Source organism: Miniopterus schreibersii (assembly GCF_964146895.1).
Source record: "Miniopterus schreibersii genome assembly, chromosome: 6".
NCBI classification, from domain to species: Eukaryota; Metazoa; Chordata; class Mammalia; order Chiroptera; family Miniopteridae; genus Miniopterus; species Miniopterus schreibersii.
The window spans coordinates 41,015,263-41,039,411 of NC_138107.1; the positions used below are offsets into that span (position 1 = coordinate 41,015,263).

Consider the following 24,149-nt stretch of genomic DNA (forward strand, 5'->3'; position numbering starts at 1 on the left):
ATGGTTACGCGGCCGCCGCGAAGAGCGCCCAGCTGCCCTGAAGGCTCCCGGGGAGAGTCGGATAAACACGGCCCTTTCTCTCGGTTCCGGCCAAGGTCAGCCCGCTCGGGGCCCCATGCTCCTGAGCTGTACCCCGTGAAGAGGCGAGCGTAGGGCGGCGCGCAGAACCCCGACCGCCGGAGGAGCCCGTCCCGCCCGGCGGGGTCCCGTCAGGACTCCTCCTCCTGCGCCGCCGCAGAGCCGATACAGAGGTCCCTTCAGCCCGCAGGCGCCCGCGTCCGCAGGTTAGGCCTTTAATTCTCCTTCCTGTCTCTGCTGAGCGCCACTCGCACCCCCAAGGGCCAGAACGAGGGAAATTTAGTGCTTCCGAGAGTGAGGCGGTGGCGGGCGCTGAGGGTGTCATGAGCCACTCGGTGCGCGGGGCCCGGCGGCGCTCGCGCAGGCGCACAGACGCGGGCGCGCAGGAGGGGCGGACACCGAGGACCCGTCACCGGCCGCACGAGAAGCGCTCACTAAGCCGCGCGCTGCCTGACCGCCGGCTGTGCTCTGCTCGGTCCTCGCCGCGGCGGGTCCCGGGCAGGCTGGTTGTCACATGCCAGGCGCTGCCTTCCCTGAACGCTGGAGTTAGCCTTATCCGCCCGGGCTTGCCTTTGTGGCTCTTCACGTGCCAAGTTCCCCAGGGCTCAGTTTCTGATACTCAGGGAAATCCGGACGCCCCATACCCGTTACAACCTACCAGCTTTTCCTGGTTTATAGTAAATGGAATTAATAACCAGGAGATCATGTTCCCCCATGATGCGTAACTCTCATAATATGTTTTGAATTCTGGTTTTTATGTTTTTAATTAAGAGTCTGACCTCCAACTTGGATGGGCGGTTAAGAGAATTTAGATGATCTTAGCAAGGATGGCTTTCCAAGAGTCTTATAATTATAAAAGGTCATTTGGTGAATGTGGTGGAATAAGCATTTCCTCTTTAAAGCTGTACTCTGCCACCTACAGAGGTTGGGGTGGGGTTTCTCATTAAATCTACTTCCTCCCCTGCTCTTTAGCCTTTTTTTAAAAAAATGATATAAATTTATTTTGGTGACCACCATCATTTAAATAAAGAGGAAATGCTTCAGTCATTTGAAGTCCCAATTTCTCCGTCATCAACCAAGTCCTTCATTTTAATAAATAAAAAACAAATTAACTAATGAAAAACAGGAGAGGCCTACATGCTAATAAATACTTATATGTTAATAAATAAAATTATGACTTTACAGATGAAATATAAAGAGAAATCTAAAGAAGAAAAAGTAATATATAAATACAAATTTTTAAAAAATTATTGTTTTATTTAGCCAGAATGCCTCCTACTCAGGCAGAAAGTGTTATAAAGAGTATCATTCGGGAGATAGAACAAGAATGTGCATCCCGTGGAGAGGTTGCTTCTGAAACTCTGGTTGCTTTTATGGTAAGAATGAATATTTTTGTGAATTACTGCTTTACATAAAAATGTTTTTAAGTGGTGCCCATTTTTCTTTTAAAATTCTGTGAAGCTTTCCTAAGTCTTATTCAGATGAAAATGTATTGAGATCATTGGACATGTTAGCAAAAAATAAGTTTTTAAAAAGTCTATAAAGCACATCAGTTCTAGAATTATAGAGACTGATTTAGAAGATCTTGATGAGTTTTAGAAACATTGATAATGTACTGTGTCAGAGCTTTTATAATGTGTTTTTTTTCACTTGTAAAAATTACTCATTGCCTTGGTCTCTCATTTTTCCTTTTGGTTTAACAATACACAATAAAAAACACAATAAAATATTCAAATAGCTTCCCAATCTGAAATCTAGCCACTGCTTTCAGCCTGTTTCTCCATATAATTTTTCTAACACCATATTCAAATTTGTTGCTTATCGCTTCCTTTCTTCGACTTCTACTGAAGGTGCTTATGAGCTGGGTAATAGGAAAGTCAGCTGAAATATCAACCCCTGAGTAATCAAGGGGCAATTGCTTAAAAAATGGAAACATATTAAGCTAATTTCATAATAATATGAAATAAAATTATTTAATGGACTCTTTCCTACTCTCAGGTGAAAGCTATTGTCCTGGATCCAAGGAATGGCTTTAACATGGATAGAACTCTTGTAAAAAGTGATGTGGAGAACCTTGTTAAGGTGATTATCCAACAATTTATAAATTTTGAAATATGTCTATGCAATTCTAAATATAGTATTACATTAGCCATTATTGACTTCAGCTCCATGAAACAAAAACACACTAAACAGTGGTACAGACAAATAAGGGATTTATTTTTTCTTATAGAAGAAAGTCCAGAGGTACATAGGCTGTTTTTCCTGGCTTCCTGGGTCCCCATCGTGCATATGCATTTCATACCACCTTGAGGCAGGTATAAGGGGGAGGGACAGAGAGCAAAATGCATATGCCAATTGGGACTCCCACTTTCTATTAGGAAAATAATAGCTTTCCCAGGATCCCTCCCATCTGCTTATATTGATTGGCCAGAATGGTATTGCATGTCAGCCTGAGATGTTGATTTTTTTTTTCTTTTTTAGCTGAACAAATTTTTGTCCCAATCCAAATTGGGGCTTTGTTAGTAAGGAAAAGGGGGTATAGATACTGGTTGGTAGTAGTGTCTGCCACAGTATTTTAGAGACATTTTGTTATTAATCTAATGTTACAATGAAAATATTATTAACTGACTTGTCATATACTGTAAAATTACATAGTACTAAATTAAATTCATATAATAATTTTCTTCTTAATTTTTCCATCACCATTTATCCCCCCACACCCTCCTCGACCTCCACCTACTCGTGGCTTTTTGATCCCCCCCTCAGTCACCACACTGTTGTCCGTGTCCCTGAGTTCTTATATAATTATTGGTTTAGTATAATTTGTGCTTTTCAATTCTAAAGGAAAAATTGAAGCCAAAGTAAAAGTAACTCATAGTTATTTGTGCCTGAAAACCAATTTTAAGAACTAAAAGACATCATTAATTTTTTTGTATGTTTTAAGTTTGGCTTAAATATTTATTTTCTAAATATTTTTAAATGCATTTCCTAAAAATTCAACATTTTACACACTTCTCCTGGGCTTAATGATTTTAATCCCCTCCTTTGCGCACAAGACTTGAAGCAAGCTTTCCCAAACTCACATATGGATATTTTCTGGGCTTAGGCAAATGGCAGAGAAAATTTTCATCATCCCCTCTTCTCTCACGGTTCACACAGTGCAGCACAGAGGCCTGTTTGCAGATGCTAGAGGGGTCAGGAAGAGCCATGGGAGCCTGGGCTGGGGAAATGTTGTTAGGATGGCTGTGCAGTAAGTACAGACTCCAGGGTTCTTCAGGGCAGCCTAGACCTAGGTCTCTCTGTACTGATTTTAAATGTGGTATAAAACCCATTCTTTGCAATAGGGCCAATGACTGGCGGTCAGTCAGAAATTTTATTGAGAAGCCACGGAGGAGAATCAAGGAGGGGCAGAAAATATTTTTCTTCTTTTCATGACTCAAGAAGAGTGTTTCTTTTTTCCTCTAATTCAACTAAGTTGGAAAGAATCAAACTCAGTATCTTTTAGTATGACAGGTATATTAACTATTGATGCATATAATAATTCAAATGATGAAGTTGGTTTTATTTTTTTCTCAATTAAAAATTAGCTGGATAATATTGAATGTAAACTATAATTGAAAAAAATTAAAATTTGAAAAATATTGTAGCAGTAAATCACCTGGATGAGGTAGACTTTGTCAATTCTGTGTTTAGAACAGCCCTCCGCTTGGAGGGGTCCAGGTGCACAGGTGTCATAAAGACAGTGTCCTGTCCTCACTCTTGCATTCCCCTCTTCCTCCTCCCAGGAAGGCAGGGCTGGTGCTGGGAAGGTGGGGTTAAGGTGAAGCTGCCTCTGTGCCTGCAGGCTGCAGATATAAAGCCTAAGGAGTGAGAACAAAAGAGAGGGATTGGGGGCGGGGAGAGGAGAGAAGAAAAGTTCAGGTTGATCATCTACAGGGCCAAAGCAGAGAAGGGGGAAAAACTGGAGAAAACAGACCAGAGGAAGAGATTTTGGAATGGAGTCAGAGCCAGAGAAATTATGTGAGCAGAGGAAGGTAGCTGCAGCAGCTTTTTATAAAATGCGTATGACTCCAGCACCAGCAAAGGAGTGTTGTTTAAGGCTCAATTAAGTAGGAGTGAGGAACTCTAGAAAAACTCCAGACATAAGATTCATGGCCATTTATCCACATTCAGGCTATATATACTAACCCAAACGTCAAGTTTCTTGCCTTCAACTAGACTATTAGCCTGCCTGGGTATGGTGATACTGGTTAACTTGGGAAATAACTTATTACTTAATAAATGTTGTTGATTGAGTGAACTGTAAAGCATGAAGTCCTCAAAAAGAAAAAACAGTAAGAGGGGTTATTGATAGATAAATATTAGAAATTATTATTTTGATGTTTCCCTTATTTTTACACTTGATCTTAGCAAAAAAACTGAGAAGCGATGTTAGAAATAACTTTAGAAAATACTTCGGATCATTTGAGAAAGTATAACTAGGGAGCATTCATGAGGTATTCTTTTCTAGCTTTGTGTGAGTCGGCTCTTGGACAGAAAAAATCCATCCCTGGACACCATTAAGATGCAAGTCTACTTTGATATGAATTATACAAGTCGAGGTAACATATCTACCTATTTTGATATGCTTTTAAAAAAGATTTATATTGTATTTAAGGTAATAAGGGCTTCATTTGGTTGACAATAAACAATTCAATGTTTTGGTTTATCTTTTGAAATTTTTGCCCATTTTGAAGAATAGTATGATAATGCTGGAAATGCTAAAGGAGAAAAATACCAGTGGCCTTTCTGGGTGTTAAAAGTAACTTTTTTTTTTTAATCCTCACCTGAGGATATTTCTTCCATTGCTTTTCAGAGAGAGTGGAAGGGGGAGACAGAGAGAGAGAGACAGAGGAACCAATGTCCATGTGAGAGAGACACATTGATTGGTTGCCTACTGCATGCGCCCTGACCGGGGCCGGGGATCGAGCCTATAACCGAGGTAGGTGCCCTTGGCTGTAATCGAACCTGGGACTCTTCAGTCTGAAGGCCAATGCTCTAACTGCTGACCCAAGCCAGCCAGGGCAAAAATAAATGCTAATTATTATACCTATAATAATTATGTTTCCAAGTCTATTGTGATTTTAAAAATTGATTTGAAAGAGAGAGAAGAAGAGAGAAAGAGAGAAACATCAATTTGTTGATCCACTTATTTGTGCATTCATTGGTTGATTCTTGTACATGCCCTGACTGGGGATCCCACAACCTTGGTGCATCGGGAGACGATGCTCTAACCAAATGAGCCTACCTGGCCAGGGTAAGTCTATTCTGTTTTAACTGTTATACCTCTAATACATAATAATTAGAAATTAAAACAACCAGTCCACTGAAGTTAAAAGTGTTTAATTTGCTGATTTTTTAAATTCCTGGTTTATATTATCTTATATTGCTTACCTAAATCATGTACCTAATACAAAAATGAAATGAATGATGGTAAAGTTTAGAACATATTTTCTTATGTAAATAGTTTAATGCTACATAAAAAAAACTGGAAACGAGAAAAAGGAAAATGAATTCCCCGATAGACTACACTGCCTCTGCCCACTGTACTGCAGTCATTATTAACCATTTGTTAATTTGCATTGTCTTTTTTTCCTTCTGATTACTGAGCTTTCACATATGCTACATATGTAAAATCATATATCTTGCTTTTTTGCTTAATAATAATGAAAATCTTAAGCAATAAATACTAAAGGAGTTGATGACATTATCATTTAGATTTTTTTAATTGCAAAAAGTTCTGTTGTTTTTGTAGAAAGATTATAGGTATGAACTGTGCATGGTTAATATATTATTATAATAGTAAAATGAGATGCTTTGTTGAATTAGTTGCAAGAATTGTGCTGCTGGTGAATTGTGACTACTGCTACAATTAAGCGTAGACCTCATCATATTATGGGACGAAGGGAAAGGGATATCGTTCTTTTTTAAAATATGTTTTATTGATTTTAGAGAGGAAGGGATAGGGATAGAATCATCGATGAGAGAGAAACAGCGATTTTCTGCCTCCTGCATGCCCCCTACTAGGGGTCGAGCCCACAACCTTGGCATGTGCCCTGACCAGGAATTTAACCAGTGACCTCTTGGTTCATGGGTCAACACTCAACCACTGAACCAAGGGCAAGGGATATTGTTCTTATGCAACATTATATTATCAGTAATGCTATTCGAAGGAAATTTATCTAGAGCTAAAATAGAAATACACATAATTGAACAGGAATATTAATACTACATCTATGTGCATACTGTATGTACTTACATAAAGCATTTATATGTAATACACATATTAATACTATATGTGTTTATAACATATATTATAAATTGTCTGCTTAATTGGGAGGTTTTAGTCCTCTGATATTACTGTTTGGATTGCCTATTTAAAGTCTTATGTGTTTTGACAAGTATGCCATTTAAATTGCTGCAATAAATCTTTCCCACTAGATTTTTTTTCTTGAGGTTAACTGCTGGCCACTGTTTATTAGGACATCTTATGAAATAGTTGTTTTCATGCAGTAGAATTGCTATACCCAAGCCATTTTCTTTTTCTGGTCCTACTTTCTTATGTGAGAAGAATTCTAAGTATCAAATATATGAAACATTGTCCTTTGTCAATTTTAGAGGAATTTATTGAAGAACATCACCGGCTCATGGAGTCTAAATTAGGCTTTATTACCAGAGAAATTACAGATAACAGAGCATGTGCTCGAGAAGAATTGGAAAGCCTCTACCGAAAGATTGTCAGCTATGTGTTACTGCGCTCTGGGGTTGGATCCCCTACAGAAATCAAGATTGTCAGAGAGGCAACAGGTAAAAAAACCCAAAATTTTCATTCCATAAGTGAAAATATATGAACACTGTATCTTATAAAATGTGTTAAATTACATGTTGAAGACTGAAGATTCCTTTTTATCTCAAAACAAAATTAGCACAGATAAGGGGTTAAAATTTACCCAGACTCCCTTTACACTGTGTGTCAGCTCTAAAACTCAAGTAGCACCTCTGGAAAATGAATATTGTTGGCTTAGAGCTCTACATATCCAGGGGCCTACTGCTCCTCATTAGAGAAACATTGGCAGTATTATTAAGTGTACCAGGCTGAGTGGGTAATGGGGATCACTGGAAAGGGAGATTTTATACTGATGAGAAAAGTTGAGTCTGTCACCAAAAATGGGTGATGGAGAAGGACATTGTTTTATCCTCAGCAAATACTTGCCCTCTTTCATACTTTAAGAAGAATAGGCAAAATCTCTAACCTCCTATGGCTTTCTTTCGTAATTATTTTAAAAGCATCAATTTTTCTACTCATAGCTCTAACTAGAAAGCTTGTTTTAATGCCCATTTCCAAAAATTACTGATGGATGTTTAACTATTAAAAACAGACATGAGGCAATGATAGTTCATTAGCCCAGCTTTAATATATGATAAATTTTGCTATGTATTCTATAATCAGGTATCAGAAATTTAAAGAATCATATAAATAATTCTATAAAGACAGGCCTTCTAACTTTCTGCTGAAAGGAACTTGTGATTTAAGTTCTGATATTTTTATTTTATCATCTTGTTCTTTTTGTGGTTTGTTTTAGCTGCACTACAGAGTGTTTTTCCTCAGGCTGAACTTGGGACATTTCTAACTCTTTCTAAGAAGGACAAAGAACGCCAGCTGAAAGAACTGTCCATGATTGTTACTGGAATTCGTTTATTTAACCGAGAGACTGGAAAGGGAGGAGAAGGCATTGAGTACTGTAGGTATATCATTAGGTTAATTCTATAGGTTATGTAGGTTTAAAATTTATCTTGCATAGTGAGGAAAATAATACCCAATACACAACTACTATTCTTAGATTTAAGGTTTGATTGTACCTTAGTTACAACTGCAGTTCATAATGTGTAGTAATTTTTAATTTTTCTGGGGCAAGACTTTAAGTTTTATGTGTGATGAAGCTAGAATAGGAGAGTGAGTCAGTTAAAAGGAATGGGGAGGCCTGCCCAAAACCAGCCTCTTCCAGTCATCAGGCTTTGTATACTTTACTCCAAGTCAAATAACCAAGAGGGAGTAAACTTCAATGATTTAAAAAAAATGGAATTTAACCTGAAAATAAAACAGTTGCTAATGCAGTTAATGGAATGAAAAGGTCAAAGAGAAAATATCTTCAAATCTTTAAATTCAGGAACATTCGCTATGCTGTAATATTTAATGCATTTATTGTGTATAAGTCTGAAATTACTCATGAAATATTTGATCAAGGACCTACCAGTAGAAATAACTTCCTTAGGAGTTTGGTACGAATATAGGCCCACTGATAGGGGTTAGTATCTTTTACCAGATCACTGATCTAGTATACTGGGGTAAATTTTTGCATTTTAAAAACTGTTCTAAAAAGTCAAACTCCCATGTTTCATAAAGTTCTCTATTTTGCTAGACTATTCTGTTATTTTTCAGTATCCCAATGAGTTTCTTAAGTTGCATGTTTTTTTCCTTCTTTTTTACAAACAGAAAAGAAGATATACAGAAGGAAAGATACAGTGAGTTTTTTAGAGGCACATGGTCAATAACACATAATACCAAAGCCTGTCAGTCCTTTAGGTTCTTCTGTATTTTACTGGCAAAAGCTGATTTGCTCTACCTTTTGGTTGTTATTCTGACAATATCTTTTGTTTGGACAGGTTTTTTTTTCTCTCTATTCTTTTTTTTCATGGTGTCAGACCCATGAAATATATGCCTCATCATTATTAATTTGGTTGACATGAAAACTAATTCAACTTAATGCTCAAAATGTTACCACTTTCTAGATTTTTTTCTCCTTAATTCTTTTTAGATTTCTTAATGTCTTTCTTAATGTACCTTTGGAAACAGTGCCAGATATTCTACGTGAAGCAATCCCAGCCACCACTCAGAATATTGACTCCCAACTTCAGATTGCTCAAGAGCTGGCATATCGCTACACGGCCATCCTTGAGAAAGTGACAAAGAATCCACTCATGAGTGTAGAACTGCAGCCATATATGTTAAAAGAAGCACTCTATAATGTGCGACAGTATGAGATCTTCCTTCAGATCATTTTGGTGAGTTAATGTCATATTATCTGGCCTTTTCCATAGAATGCAACGTCTTTAGATATTATGGAGCTGAAACAAAAGGTAGAATCAGGTCATTGATAAAGAAGGCAACCTTAATAACTGCTCAGTTTATATTGCATCTGAAGGACCAGGAGCTAAAACAGAAATAAGGAAGTTGGATTTTGCCTTTAATGAAAATACATTGGTAGGAATTGATTTTAAAGTTGTTGGTTCTGTTTGGTCCTCAGTAGTATGATTGTTAGCATGCTGTAGTTAAGCAGTGCTGTGTGTGTAGGTAAGTAATACTGCAGTGTTTGTACTCAGAGCAAGTGTCTTATTTTATTTATTTGGGTCCTCTCTTTTTTTTCCTTCTTAATGAGTCTAGTTAAAGTTTTAGCAATCTTGTTTATCTTTTCAAAGAACCAGTTCTTGGTTTTATTGATCTTTTGTATTGTTTTTTTACACTCTATTTTGTTTATTTCCATTCTGATCTTTATTATTTCATTCCTTCTAATCACTTTGGGCTTTGATTGCTGTCCTTTTCCTAGTTCTTTTGGTGTAAGGTTAGATTGTTTATTTGAGATTTTTCTTGTTTCTTGAGGTAAGCCTGTATTGCTATGAATTTGCCTCTTAGGACTGCTTTTTCTGCATCCTGTAGATTTTGGGTTGTATATTCATTTTCATTTGTCTCAAGGTATCTTTTGATTTCTTCCTTGATCTCATTGTTAACCCATTCATTGTTCAGTAACATGCTATTTAGCCTCCATGTATTTGTGTGTTTTTAAATTTTTTTCTTGTAATTGATTTTTCGTTTCACACCATGCCATTAGAAAAGATGCTTGATATGATTTCAGTCTTCTTAAGTTTATTGAGACTTGTTTTGTGGCTTACATGTGGTCTGCCCTGGAAAATGTTTCTCGTGCTATTGAAAAGAATGTATATTTTGCTGCTATGAGGTGAAATGCTTTGAAAATATCAATTAAAGCCATGTGGGTCTAGTATGTCATATAAGGCCTCTGTCTCCTTGTTGATTTTCTCTTTGGAAGATCCATACATTGATGTCAATGGGGTGCTAAAGACCTCTTTCCTTCTTCTTCTGGTTAAATAATATTTCATTATATATGTATGTATGGATAGATATGTATATGTGTATAGATGTGTGTGTGGGCAAAAGTAGGTTTACAGTTGTGAGTACATGAAACAGTTTATTCTTGAACTCTTATTAATTAATTATTATATTATTTATTTGTATTCTTTGTCTTCTTCATATTATTATTGTTATTATTTCACATCCCTTACTTATGATGTATCTTTTAGGTAATGATGGCTGGTAATTTAACCTATTTTTACCCACCCCTGTATACATACATACATATACAATAAAAGATTACATATACATATATATTAAAACATCACATTTTCTTTGTCCATTCATCCATCAATGGACACTTATGTTGCTTCCATGTCTTGGCTATTGTAAGTAATGTGGCAATGAACATGGAGGTGTATATAGCTTTTCTAGTTAGTATTTTCATTTTCTTTGGATAAATACCCAGAAATGGAGTTGCTGGATCATATGGTAGTTCTATTTTTTTAAAATTACTGTGTGTTTTATTTATTTATTTTAAATATGTTTTTTTCTATTGATTTTTAGAGAGAGAGGAAGAGGGATAGAGAGATAGAAACATCAATGAGAGAGAAACATCATCAATTGGTTGCCTCCTGCATGCTCCTACTGGGGATCAAGCCTGCACCCTGGGCATGTGGCCTGACCAGGAGTTGAACTGTGACCACTTGGTTCCTGGGTCAACTCTCAACCACTGAGCCACACCTGGCTAGGCTAGTTCTATGTTTTGTTTTAATAGACAGAGAGGAAGGGAAAGAGGAAGGGAGAGCGAAACATTGATTGGCTGCGTCCTGCATGCCCTCTACCTGGGATTGAGCCCACAACCCAGGCATGTGCCCTGACTGGGAATCAAACCCGCAACCTTTTTGTGCATGGGACAATGTCGAACCAACTAAGCCACACAAGCCAGGGCTGGTAGTTCTATTTTTAATTTTTGAAGAAACTCCATACTATTTTCCATACTGACTGCACCAATTTACATCCCCACCAATGGTGCACATTTTCTCCACATTCTTCTCAACACTTATCTCTTGTCATTTTAGTAATAGCCATTCTGACAGGTGAGAGGTAATCTTGCTTTGTGGTTTTTGACTTGCATTTCCTGATGATTAGTGATGTGGAGTACTTTTCATGTGCCTGTTGGCCATCTCTATGTCTTCTTTGGAAAAATGTCTTTTCAGATCATCTACTAATTTTTGAATAGGATTGTTTGATTTTTTGCTATTGAATTGTATGAGTTCATTATGTATTTTGGATATTCACTCCTTCAGATATATGGTTTGCAAATTTCTCCCTTTGGTAGGTTGCCTATTCATTTTGTTGATGATTTTGTTTGCTGCACAGAAGCTTTTTAGTTTAATGCAGTCCCACTTGTTTATTTTTGCTTTTCTTGCCTTTCCTTTTGGTGTCAAAGCCAAAAAATTATCATCAAGACTGATGTTACAGAGATTACCGCCTATTTTCTTCTAGGAGTTTTATAGTTTCAGGTCTTACGTTCAAGTCTTTAACCCATTTTGAGTTGATTTTTGTGAACGATGTAAGATAATGGTCCATTTTCATTCTTTTGCATGTATTTGTGCAGTTTTCCCAACACCGTTTATTGAGGACGCTATCCTTTCCCCATTGTTTATTCTTGCCTCCTTTGTTGTAAATTTATTGATCATATATACATGGTTTATTTCTGTACTCTCTCTTCTGTTCCATTGATCTATGTGCCTGTTTTCATGCCAATACCATACTGTTTCTGTTTACTATAGCTTTGTAATATAGTTTGAAATCAGGAAGCATGACGCTTCCACTTGTGTTCTTCTTTTTCAAGTTTGTTCTGACTGTTTGGGGTCTTTTGTGGTTCCATACAAGTTTTAGGATTGTTTGTTCTACATTTATGAAAAGTGTCATTGGAATTTTGAGAGAGATTGCATTAAATCTGTATATTGCTTTGGGATGTATGGGCATTTTAACAATATTAATTCTTCCAATCCATAAGCACAGAATATATTTTCATTTATTTGTGAGGAATAACTATACAATTAAAATCTTTACCGGTTGTGAACAAGTTCTTTTTGATAAAATGTAAACAAAGTGATTGTTCTAAGGCATTATCAGGAAAAACCAAGAAGTTCTGCATACCTACTCTGTGAATGGACTGTACACACATAATTGGGGAAGAGGTCTAGAGTATCTCTAATTGTAGGTTTTAAGAAGTGTTACGTGTTGAATGTAAGTTTTACTTTGGAAGACATATGCATATTTCTTTCTTTCTTGTTGCTGTTGCACAAATCTGAAAAGACTTTAATGACTGCATTTTCATATATGATTCCTAAAACAGAACTAACAAACTAGGGGCATAATTTTCTAGGGGGCAGACAAGAGACCCATTAAATAGGATAGATAATAGTGGATGGGGGAATGAAGCAAGAGGAGGGAAGATGCTTAAAGAGTAGTATGGGTAAAATTAAAGCAGGACACATGTTACATTTGTGAATAAAAAATTTCATTAGTTGAAATACCTAAGTAATATTAGGTATTTCTTATGAAGTAATTATTTTTGTTATTTAAAAAGGCTATAGATATCTGAAGACTCAAATGCTCATTTTTTCACTTCAAGTAAATGGCACTCTTTTACACTGTAGTGGTAAACCTATACCACTGCCATTTCTGATGACATCTTAGGCTATTTAGTATAATGGGTAAGAGCTGGGCTCTGGGCTCTGATAGTCTGGGGTAGAACCATGATTCTCCCTCTTATTAGCTGTATATTCTTGGGCGGTTTACTTCCTTTCTATACCTTGGTTTTCTTATTTGTACTTACCCCTTTTTGTACTTACGTATTTAATATGGTTTTAGCACATAGTAAGAATAAAAGTAATTATTTCAGACTCAGCATTCAGCACCTTATTTTCATATTATTATTGTTGTATCATAAATGTTTTTCTGTCAATATTGAGATTTTTAAGATTTTCTACATTCTTGAATGTAATTTTTAAAAATTTTTGTATCGAAATAATTTTCCGAGGAATACCTCATTAATTTTATCATTGAGGAATGGGAAAATAACAGCTATGCAAAGCTGTGCCATAAGATCCACTTCTCAGGAATTCAGTATAATTGCATTTATACTGAATATCAAAGAATACCTGTATACATTTGAGAAAAAATATAGCCATTGTGTTTCAAAAGATTTATCCATCCACCAGTTGTTTCTGGAGTACCATCCATATGCCAGTACTGTTCTTGGTGTTGGGGGAACCACAGAGAACAGAATCCCTGCTCTCACTTCAGGGAGCAGGTCAGGCTTAAAACACATATGATTTTTGTAGTGAAATTATAAAAATATTAATGCAAAATATGTTGTCTTCACAGTCAGAAATAATTGCTAGTGCTCAAGAAGTGGAATTGATGACAAGGCAGTTAGCAGCCCTACTTGAACAATTAATAATGACTGTAAAGTCCAAGACGGCTGTCCCAACATCACAAGTTTTTGTAAGTACCTGTCATCAACTTTTACCTTATTGAAGGGCGAACATACTTTGGATCCTATAAAATTGGATCAGAAGTAATTATAATTATACAGGGTAGGGCAAAAGTAGGTTTACAGTTGTTCGTATGGAAAATGATACAATGATTAATAAATAATAATACAAGAATAAACTGTGTTTTGGGTACTCACAAGTGTAAACCTACTTTTTCCCCACCCTGTATTTAATTTAATATTGATTTTATACAAGATGATCCTATTCTTTGTGGTTATTTTGTGGTAATAGTATAAGTAGGATGACAGGATTCCCTTGGTGTAGGCATTTGCTGCTAAAGAAAATACAGATATATGTAATAATAACCATAATATCAGTGTTGGCTGTGGCAACAAAAAGAATCCATAACACAGTGTTGAAAATATGTTCACAATAGCTGATTTCTAACTGCCTTCAGCAAGGAGGTGACACAACTTGCAGCTTTTCTGAAAAGACAGATAATAATCACTTTGATTACCATGCCTGCATTTATGCTAATTTTCTCATTATCTGGACCATCTTATGGACAAATCTCATAGCCCCAAGGAGTTAGAAGATGCACATGCAGTATTTTATAGAGCATTTTGAGGCTTTGATAATTTTTCATAATCATTCCCAATATTTGGTTGTAAAAACTAAGAAACCAAAGGATAAGTTGTTTAACTCATAATTTGAGCCTGGTTAATTTTTTTGTTTGTTCTATTAGTCTGTGATATTAATACAAGTAAAAATCATTTTATCGCACTGACCTAAAAACTTTAACTTTAGCTCACAAGACATGCCCCAAGATATATTGCTAGACTTCCCATGTTCTTTTGAATCATGTTGAGACAGATAAGTCTAAGCATGAGTCAAATTTTCCTTTTTAAAAAAAACACACAAAATAACTTATTTTCCCTTTGACCTTTTGAGGTGAAGCACCCATAAATCTTTCTGCTTTTACACATGTCAGGAAAGAAGAGGAAGGGTTTATTTTCTCCAAAGTATGCTTTTACGTCAAGTTATAGCCACAAGGTTATTTGTGGTGCCTGCTATTTGGATGTAGAACCAGGTGACCAAATGTGTTTGGTTTTTTTGAGTAAATTAACTTTATAATAATCATACCAAAATAAAATGCTTTCAAATAAAACACAAGTTTATTTTTTCATAATTTCTGAGTCCAATTTCTATTTAGATTCTGTTGTTTAACTTTATGAGACTTTTACTTAAGAAATAATTGATTTCTTTACAAATTGTATTTAGTTTCCAGACAACAGTGATTGTAATTTAATTAAACAATTACATTTTGAACTTTTGTTTTTCTTTTCCTCAGCCTATCTTCCTTGCACTTTCCAATGTGTGGACTAGCTTTCAGGATGACACTGTTTTGATTGGTATCCTCACTAATTTAACTACTAACCTTGGGCGATTTCTGGGCACTCATGACCTACTGTTTCCTGAAAATGTAATGCAGGATCTTCTTCATGATGTGACTGTGAAAACTGATATGTATCGGCTGAAGGAACACATGGGTAATAGAAATCATCCATTATTTCCTGTTGCTCTTAAAATCACCTCTAGAATAAAGTCACTCTTTTGTTTTAAATTCATACTATATTTTTCTGAGAAGGCATTAAACATCTTTCTTGATGTTAAGATAATTTTTCATTATCAAAAATTTAGAAAACAAAAACATATAAACTGGATATCCTACTATCCAGCAATAACCATCCCTAATGTTATAGTTAGTGTTTTGGTTAACAATGATTTTCTGTGCTTACTTGTTTTTATTGTAGTCTTAGTGCTTTTTACTATTGATTTGCAGTAGAAAAGGATATTAATCCTTGCTATATTTGTTGCAAATAAAGATTTCATTTCTTTGGAATGCTATTTGCCATATATCTACTTCAGATTCAGGTTGAAATTTATAAATCAATAAATTTTATCTTTGTAAAATCAATTGAGCTTATTTTAGACCCTTTACTCTTCTCATTGAATAACATTTTTCTTGGCCTCCTCCTTTCATTTTAGAAGAAAGAGTACATCTGGTGGATTTCAGAAAACAAGAATGGCTTTTCCCAGAAACAACAGCAAATTTTGATAAATTGTTAATTCAGTATCGGGGATATTGTGGTTATACATTGGCTACAACTGATGGTCTTCTCCTTCCAGGTATGTCATTGGAAATAATATTGCTCCCACTTCCTTAACTTTCTTCTTTAAATGAAGTCCTGTAATTGTCACTTACTTTCTCATTTTAAAATTTTATGGGATCTGATGGTGAACCAGGAAAGGAGCTACAAAGATGATCCAGACAATGTGTTCATCTTTGATGTACTCACAGTATAATCTGGTGGATTGGCATAAGCATGAAATTATAATACAAGTGATAAATGATTGAATGTGTACATAATAAAATATGGATGCTGCCATATCATAAATGGGGGCTGACTCATATGTCCAGTGATGGGCTGCAGAAATGTTACATAACATTGCTAAACTACATCATCCTCCAAAGTAATTACTTGAAAGAGCAACACTAATTTGACTGATATGTTTATTTTAAAATATTCTTTGTCACTTTCTGGTTACATTCTACTAACATGGATCAGGATTTCTGTATAAGGCAGATACCACTAAGGAAATGGCCAATTTCTTATCAAGTAAAATTTATCTTGATATTACTAGAGCTTCTCCAAAACAAACAGTAAATTATAAATTGTGATGGAATAACTTATTCTCCAAAAAGTCCTCTGTGAGTTTGGGATAACAAGAAGTTGGCTAGGGCTAGAATGAGAACAGTTTGACAAGGTTGTGTCTTATTTCCCTTCACCATTAAGCCCCTCCTTCCTTCTTTCTTTTGTTATATTTCACAGTTGGGTACTACTTTTTTATTACGAATAATTATTGGGATTGTGTATATACGAGCTAGAGAACACACAAGTTGCCTCATTTTTATGGTATTGGATATTTCATAATGGGATGAAAGATTGACCATGAGGAACTGAGAAAATAGTTCTCTGAGACCCTGTGAGGGTCATTGATACCCGGGAGAAAACAGCAAGGCCCATAAAGTAAGCAGTGGAATGTAGGTACATGGCTTCCTTCTTCTCTCTCCCCCTCCCTCCCTCCCTCCCTCCCTCCGAGCCTTGAGAGACAGAAACCGGAGACACGTGGGTGTGCGGTGAGGACAGAGTAGCACGAAGGGCTGAGAAAGCCGGGGACTCGGATTCAGAAGAGGCGGCTTCTGGTCCCAGCAGTGCCTTTGGTGAACCAAGTGACCTTCAGCAAGTCTCATGCCTTCTGTGGACCTCAGTTTCCAAGTCAGGAAAAGAGCACCTAGGGGGTCTGCTCGGTCCCCTCTGCTTCCACAAACTGTGGTTCTAAGAAAGAGGCTAAGTAGAAAAGTAAGGGCTTCTGCTCTCTGAGTACGCTGGTCCCGGCTGGGTTCTGTTTGCTGCATTTTCCCGCTCACGCCCTGATTTCCTGGGCAGCAGCGACCTGCTTTGCCTCGGAGCTGGGTAGCGCCCCCCCTCCGCTCGGGGCGCAGACACCGGAGCTGAGGCCCGCGGTCAGGGTCCTGCTCAGACGACCTTGGACTCCGCCGCCCGCCGCCTTCCCGCGCTCCCGCTCCCGCCCCAGCCCCGCCGCCTTCCCGCGCTCCCGCCCCAGCCCCGCCGCCTTCCCGCGCTCCCGCCCCAGCCCCGCCGCCTTCCCGCGCTCCCGCCCCAGCCCCGCCGCCTTCCCGCGCTCCCGCTCCAGCCCCGCTGGCCGCCGCCTCCGTCTCCCACCAGCCGTCGTCACCTCAGAGCCTTTGCGCTCGCTGTCCCCTCTGCTTGGAAAGCGCCATCCCTCGGATGGCTACGCACGTTGCCCCTCTTTTATTCCGCCTTCCGCGATCGCCCAGTTGAAAATACCAACCTCGTCTGCTTTCCTTTCGCTGTGCGTCTGAGCTGCTTTATCCATTGTTTTCTGCAGCACTCACCACTCTCTGGCCTAGGGTATATTTGCTGATTCGGTGAGAGCGGGTGAGGTGGGGGGCTGTTTGTTTTCTTCTGTGCCCTCAGTGCCAAGATATAAATATTTGTTGAATAAGTAAGACAGTATTACTGTTTTCTATATAACTCCACAGACGATGTGGATATTATTAAATCCATATTTTATGTACTATCTTTTCACAGTGGGAAATACGTTCTAACATGCAAAGTTACACTGGTGAAAAGATGTCCCATTTTTTATAGTTCTTACAGAATTATTTTTAAAACAATGCTTATGTGGTAGTTAGTTTAGTTTAAGGAGATTTGAGAAACCTGCCCAATGATTGGCTTCTCATAAAAGATTTTCAAACACTTTGTATCTGGATAGTGAAATTTTTTATATAAAATCATGCTTTTAAAATAAAAACATATAAAATTAATTCATTTAATATGGATTTCACATAAACTATAATTTAACAAAATGTATACTTAACTGCTTATAGTAACATTTTGGCAAAATAAAAACATGAGTAATATGTTAAAATGGAGTACATAGGAAATGGTTCCATGGGTGTATTACAAACATAGAATCACTTAATATTTCATAGCTCATTCAGTTCCTTTTCTTAATTTGCAGGAAATCCAGTAATTGGAATTTTCAAACATAAAGAAAAGCATTACACTTTCAATACCAAAGATGCTGCATATTCATTTGCAGAAAACCCTGAACATTACATTGATTTAATTACAGAAAAGGCAAAAAAAAATGCAGAATTAATTCAGCTACTGGAACTTCATCAACAGTTTGAAACCCTCATTCCATGTTCTGAGGTAAGCAGGGTCCATCTTTTAAGAATTTACAACACTTTAGCCCTGGCTGGTGTGGCTCAGTTGGTTTGAGTTTAAGATATATCCTAAAGCCTGGCCAGCGTGGCTCAGAGGTTGAGCGTAGACCTATGATCCAGGAGATTGTGGTTGGATTCCCAGTCAGGCTTGATCCCCAGTAGGGGGGGTATGCAGGAGGTGGTCAATCAATGACTCTCTCGTCATTGATGTTTCCCTCTCTCTCTCCATCTCCCTTCCTCTCTCTGAAATCAATAAAGACATTAAAAAAAAAGATATATCCTAAAGATGTTCTGATACTTAAAAGAAATGTGATTTTATACCTAAGATTTAATAGCTATTTTAAACTTCTGTCCATTTCCAACAAGGTATTACTTATGCTACCATTTGTGAAAGAGAGGGGGCATTTGACTTGGCAATGAGTGATGTTAGGTTTCCCCTTTCCAAAACCCACTTCCTACATTCAGTTCACAAAATCAGATACAAAGTCACAATGCCCAGGAAGATAAATCGTTTACATCTCACTAATTATGAGCTTATTTTCACTGCTGGTGTTTACAAGTATATCCCATGCTCAAAAATTCTTGTTTTTCTAATCTTTTGTCAGTTTTAGCTGAATACTTTATTAGTTATCTGTAAATAATGTTTATTTTTTGCAAATATTAATTACAAAACTCCATTTCTTTAGCTCAGAGATGTTAGCAAACATCATATAAAACCAATTACAAAGAGTGAAACTAGCACACAGACGGATACACACATATTGCCACCAACAATTGTGAGATCATACGAGTGGAATGAATGGGAATTAAGAAGAAAAGCTATAAAATTGGTATGTAACAATATTTTCTAAAATTACTTATAGGTTGGAAAATTTTAATATGTTGATTCTCATAGAGTTAAGTTTAATTATTTTTATAAAATAGTGAGTTGTTCAGAGTTCTTTGCTAACATAAAAATAATCAGTGTAATTTATAATTTGCCAGCTTTACCTTGTAAGATTGTCTTCTAATTTTAAGCATATGTAGAAATACGGAAGCATGAAACTACTCTCAAATTATACTAGCCAGTAACTAGAACAACAGTAGTTTCCCTCCCTCCCTCTCTTTCTCCCTCTCCCTCCATCTCTCTATTGATCTATATAATAGTTTTAATTTGTTTGTTGCTAATCTTTGAGGTGCGAGTATTTAAAGCACTCCCACCCTGGCCAGTGTGGCTCAGTTGGTTGGAGTGTCATCCCATGCACTGGAAGTTCTCGGGGTCAGGACCCATACCCAGGTTGTGGGTTCGATCCCTGGTTAGGGTGCGTATAGGAGGCAACCAACTGATGTTTCTCTCACATTGATGTTTCTCTCCCTCTCCCTTCTCTCTCTAAAATCATTAAAGAAATTTTTTATTTTTATTTTTTAAATACAGCACACCCAACTTTCTCTAATCATTTAAAATATACCTTTCTCTTCTTTGGACTCTTTTGAGGAGCAGAATGTTACCTCTGTTATATCGTAAATATCGTCCCCTCTTATTGTGAACATGTCCTCTCCAGACACTGGGCTCTCTCGTCCTGATTCTCAGTCATCTTACTCACAGCGGGTACCTAACATTGAAGCCTGTCTTTGAAATGCTCATCCCTATCTGACTCAGTGGAATCCCCCCCACTCACCCCGTTTAAGTGTCTTGTCATTTTAGACAACAGTTAATTGTAGTATGAAGACAACAAACACTTTTTTAAAATATCTATAGCTTTTATTAGTATATTTTATCCATCTCTTTTATTGAAATCAGGTGTGGAAATAAATGGAGCCTGCCCAAATGAGAACAGAAGCTATTCGGAGCTTGCCATAGTAAGGGAGTCAGCCACCATCACTTGCCTTTGGCAGAGGCTCAAGAGCAGGGGGAGGAGTAGGAAGCTCTGTAGTGAGAAAAGGGAGGCTTCAGTGGTTCTCTGACTGGGAGTTGTTGACATGGGGAAACCGGAGGCAGGCATGATTGGTTTGGCGAGCATATTTGGCTTTCTTTGGTTGGTGCAAGAGGGTGGGGTGGGCACCCAAATAGGGACCTACCAGGTCCTGACAGTCTGGGCCAAGATTGCTACAGCTAGAGAGGCTGTGGGTCAGAGTTCTGTTGTCACGTAAGGTCTGGCCTTTGTTTGTCTGTACACTCTCTCACAGGCTTTTCTCTAACCGCTTCATTTCCCTTGCCACCCTCTCTGGTGGCAGCTTTTCAAACAGTCCCCTGATTTTCTGGAATGAGGCAGGTTCAGGTTCCTGGTATATCTTATAGATAATTGTTCCATTAGCATTCCTGTCAATTTCTCTCCTGTAGTTCTTGAAACTCCTATTCCCCATATTCTTTTCTGTTATCTACCAAACTTCACTTTAACTCACCAGCTGTGTACCAGGTAACATATATATTCCAATACCTTGTTCCTCTGGAGCTAACAATCTTACTAAGTAGCACTGATACACTAAAAATATTTAAGTACCCCTTGCTAAGTCGTATAACAGACGTGAAATAAAGATTCTACTTAATTGACTTAGGTGACACTTTAAGTTGGTTTTGAGATACAAATAGGCAAAGGAGAAGAAGGGTGTGATGGTTGGATAGGATGTGCGAGGTAGAGGTGACAGCATTAATCTGGACCGGGAACATTCGGAGAGCAGGGAATTCAGTGGGGCCGAACTTCGTGCCGATGAGCCCTTTCTTCTCCTCAGCCTCCACTTGGTTCTGGTTCCCACGTTAGCCCTAATTATCCCCTGGAGTTGCATCATGTTGAGTGCAGTGCCCGTAGATGGCCAGCACACCTGTTGATAGGACAAAGCTGAGTATATTGGCTTGAAGTCATGAGGGAAGCCACCACCCGAGCGGAGCTTTGGCAGTCTCTCAGGAGGAAGGGCAAGGTCAGAATTTATGGAGAATTTGCAGTCTGGTTGTTGGCGGGTCTTTCAGTGCCAGGGGCAGGTCAGGGGACAGGGTGGGAGCTTGAATTGGATTGGATAAAGATCATGAAAAAGCAACTCAGCACTGATGGGAACAGCAAGGACAGTTTTGGGGCAACGGATGTGAAGAATCCTAGGGCTTAATCTGTGTGTTTATGCGTATTACTGAAGAACTGACGCAGCTTTCAGGATGTTCTGTAATGAACAATCAGGTTATCTGTTTTGGCAAGAGTCTCTAGGAATAGTAAAATCATGCTAACGAAGACAATAGAATAGCGAAGCCATATTAATACAGATAGTAAGCTGTGCGTGGGAGAAGTGATTTTGGTTCTCAGTCCACCTGCAGTACCTCAAACTCTGAAATGTTTCCTCTAATTCCAGGTCTCTCCTTAATTCACATGCTCTAATGCCTTCTGAGTGTGTTTTGGGCTTCGCCATAACTTCAGTAACTCTGATTCTTCTTCTTTTATTTAAATATACTTAAAAAAATTGATTTTAGAGAGGGAGGGGAAGAGAGAGAGAAAGAGAGAGTGAGAGAGATTGATGTGAGAGAGATACATCAGTTGGCTGCCTCCTGCCTGCACTGGGGCTGGAACCTGCTTAACCTAGGTGTGTGCCCTGACAGGGAACCCAACCCACCACCCTCCAGTGCACGGACGGTGCCCAGCCCAACCGAGCCACACCGCCCCGGGCACTCCTAGCATATTTAACTTCATGTTTACTGGTAACTCATAAAAGGAGTAAGCAAAATGTAGAGTAATGTAACATATAATCTGAAAACATCAGAGCATTTTATATTAAAAGTCTTGACTGAAGCCCATTTAAACAAGACAATGGAAATCTTTAATACTTGTCTTTGAAAAAATAAACCAAGGTAGAAAAATCCAAGTTGTATGAATTTCAAAGTACAGTAATGAAGGAATTAGAAGATTATAGTAACAAATAATTGAGCCCACTGCAAGTCTGAGCCTGCATGTTCTTCGTTTGGGTCCGTTTTCATTATTTGATATATTAGCCTATTTCTCAGCAAAGGGTATTTCCTATTACCTCCTAGATTTTCCACTGCTCTAATGTTTTGTAGAAAAACGTTATGTTGTAAAACTAATTTCTTTGTGGATTGAGAAAATAATAGGCAGATATTAACTGGTACCTGATAATATTTCATATTATTTGCTTTTTAGAGATGTTAATTCCTGTGTGTTCTCTTTCTCCTTAGGCCAATTTGCGTCAGAAAGTTACTCACTTGGTGCAGACTGATCTTAGTCACATGAGAAGAGATAATTGTTCGCAGGTGTATCCTTTACAGCAGACAGGCACGCAGTCTGTGAGGGAAAGCAGCACTGGGGTGCCCAGGCCTCAAATTTATATAGCTGGTCTCCGCGGGGGTCACTGTAAAACCACCTATGGGGTCAAGGTGAACCTAACCAGAGCTGTTGATGAAACTTAGTTGCTGGAGACCATATTTCTAAAGTAGATATTACAGAACTAAGAACAATGGCAGATATTTAAAAGTATTTTTGCATCCATGAAATTTAGCTACTGTTGTGGTGCTGGCACATTCATTGGTTGTGTGAATGTTTTTGGAAAAAACTAAAAATGGTTTCCTGTGACATTTTTCATTTTATTAAAATTGAAAAGTAAAACTCAGTCCACTCATCTTTTATTTGTTAGAAAAAGTTTGGCAGCATTAAGATTGAAATTATGATGCCATTTAGGTATTAATATAAGATTATTATGCCTGGGATAGAGGTTTATTTCTGAAATCATACTTAGTGTGAAACATTAAAAATTTAAAACCTAGCCAATATTTTCAGCTTCATTAGCTATTCAACATTAATAGATTCAATTGATGTACAGTTGTCCCCCCCATTCTCCGTTTCACTTTCCACCATTTCAGTGACCCTGTCAATCGTGATCCAAAAATATTAAAAATTCAAGAAATACAAAATGTTTTAAATTGCATGCCATTCAGAATCACATGATGAAATCCTACGCTGCCTGCTCCATTCCACCCTGATGCAAATCATCCCTTTGTCCAGCTATCCTCGCTGTACCTACAGTAAGAGATTTTGAGAGAGAGACCACATTCACATGACTTTTACTACAGTATATTGTTGTAATTATTTTATTACTAGTTATTGTTGTTAATCTCTCACTGTGCCTGATTTATAAATTAAACTTTATCATAGGTAGGGAGGTATAGAAAAAACAAAGTATATATAGGGTTTGGTACTATCCTTGGTTTTGGGCAGTTGATCAATGACTCATCATTGATGTTTCTATCTCTCTCTCCCTCACTTTTCCTCTCTCTGAAATCAGTAAAGACATATTTAAAAAAAATAGAATCCATACTTTTGCTTGAAGGATTTAAATCACTTTGACACAAAGAAGCAGCCTCAATTTACAACCTAGGTGCAAAGCCTTCAATTCAGGGGCCCCTGAATGCAACATTCCACATTTATGGCAACTTTGTAGTTTCCAAGAAACAGGATCCCAAGACTACTGCAGTCCAGATCTGATGCTGACCTCATTACACACAGCTTCCTTTAAATTTTACTTCAGTCTAGTCTTCCTCCAAATTCTATTAACTCTCTTCCTTTGT

At 37.7% G+C, this 24,149-nt stretch overlaps 1 protein-coding gene across 1 annotated transcript; it reads left to right on the plus strand.

The window, feature by feature from the left end:
- Window positions 1-23,465, plus strand: CFAP206 (cilia and flagella associated protein 206). Its single transcript, XM_081140636.1, has 13 exons — window positions 1-284; window positions 1,342-1,454; window positions 2,077-2,160; window positions 4,589-4,679; window positions 6,736-6,924; window positions 7,701-7,859; window positions 8,972-9,180; window positions 13,664-13,783; window positions 15,125-15,323; window positions 15,823-15,963; window positions 18,406-18,599; window positions 19,300-19,443; window positions 22,764-23,465. Exons 2-13 carry the CDS (start codon window positions 1,347-1,349, stop codon window positions 22,992-22,994), a joined length of 1,869 nt encoding a protein of 622 aa, XP_080996762.1. The 5' UTR covers window positions 1-284; window positions 1,342-1,346; the 3' UTR covers window positions 22,995-23,465.
- Window positions 23,466-24,149: the final 684 nt, after the last annotated feature.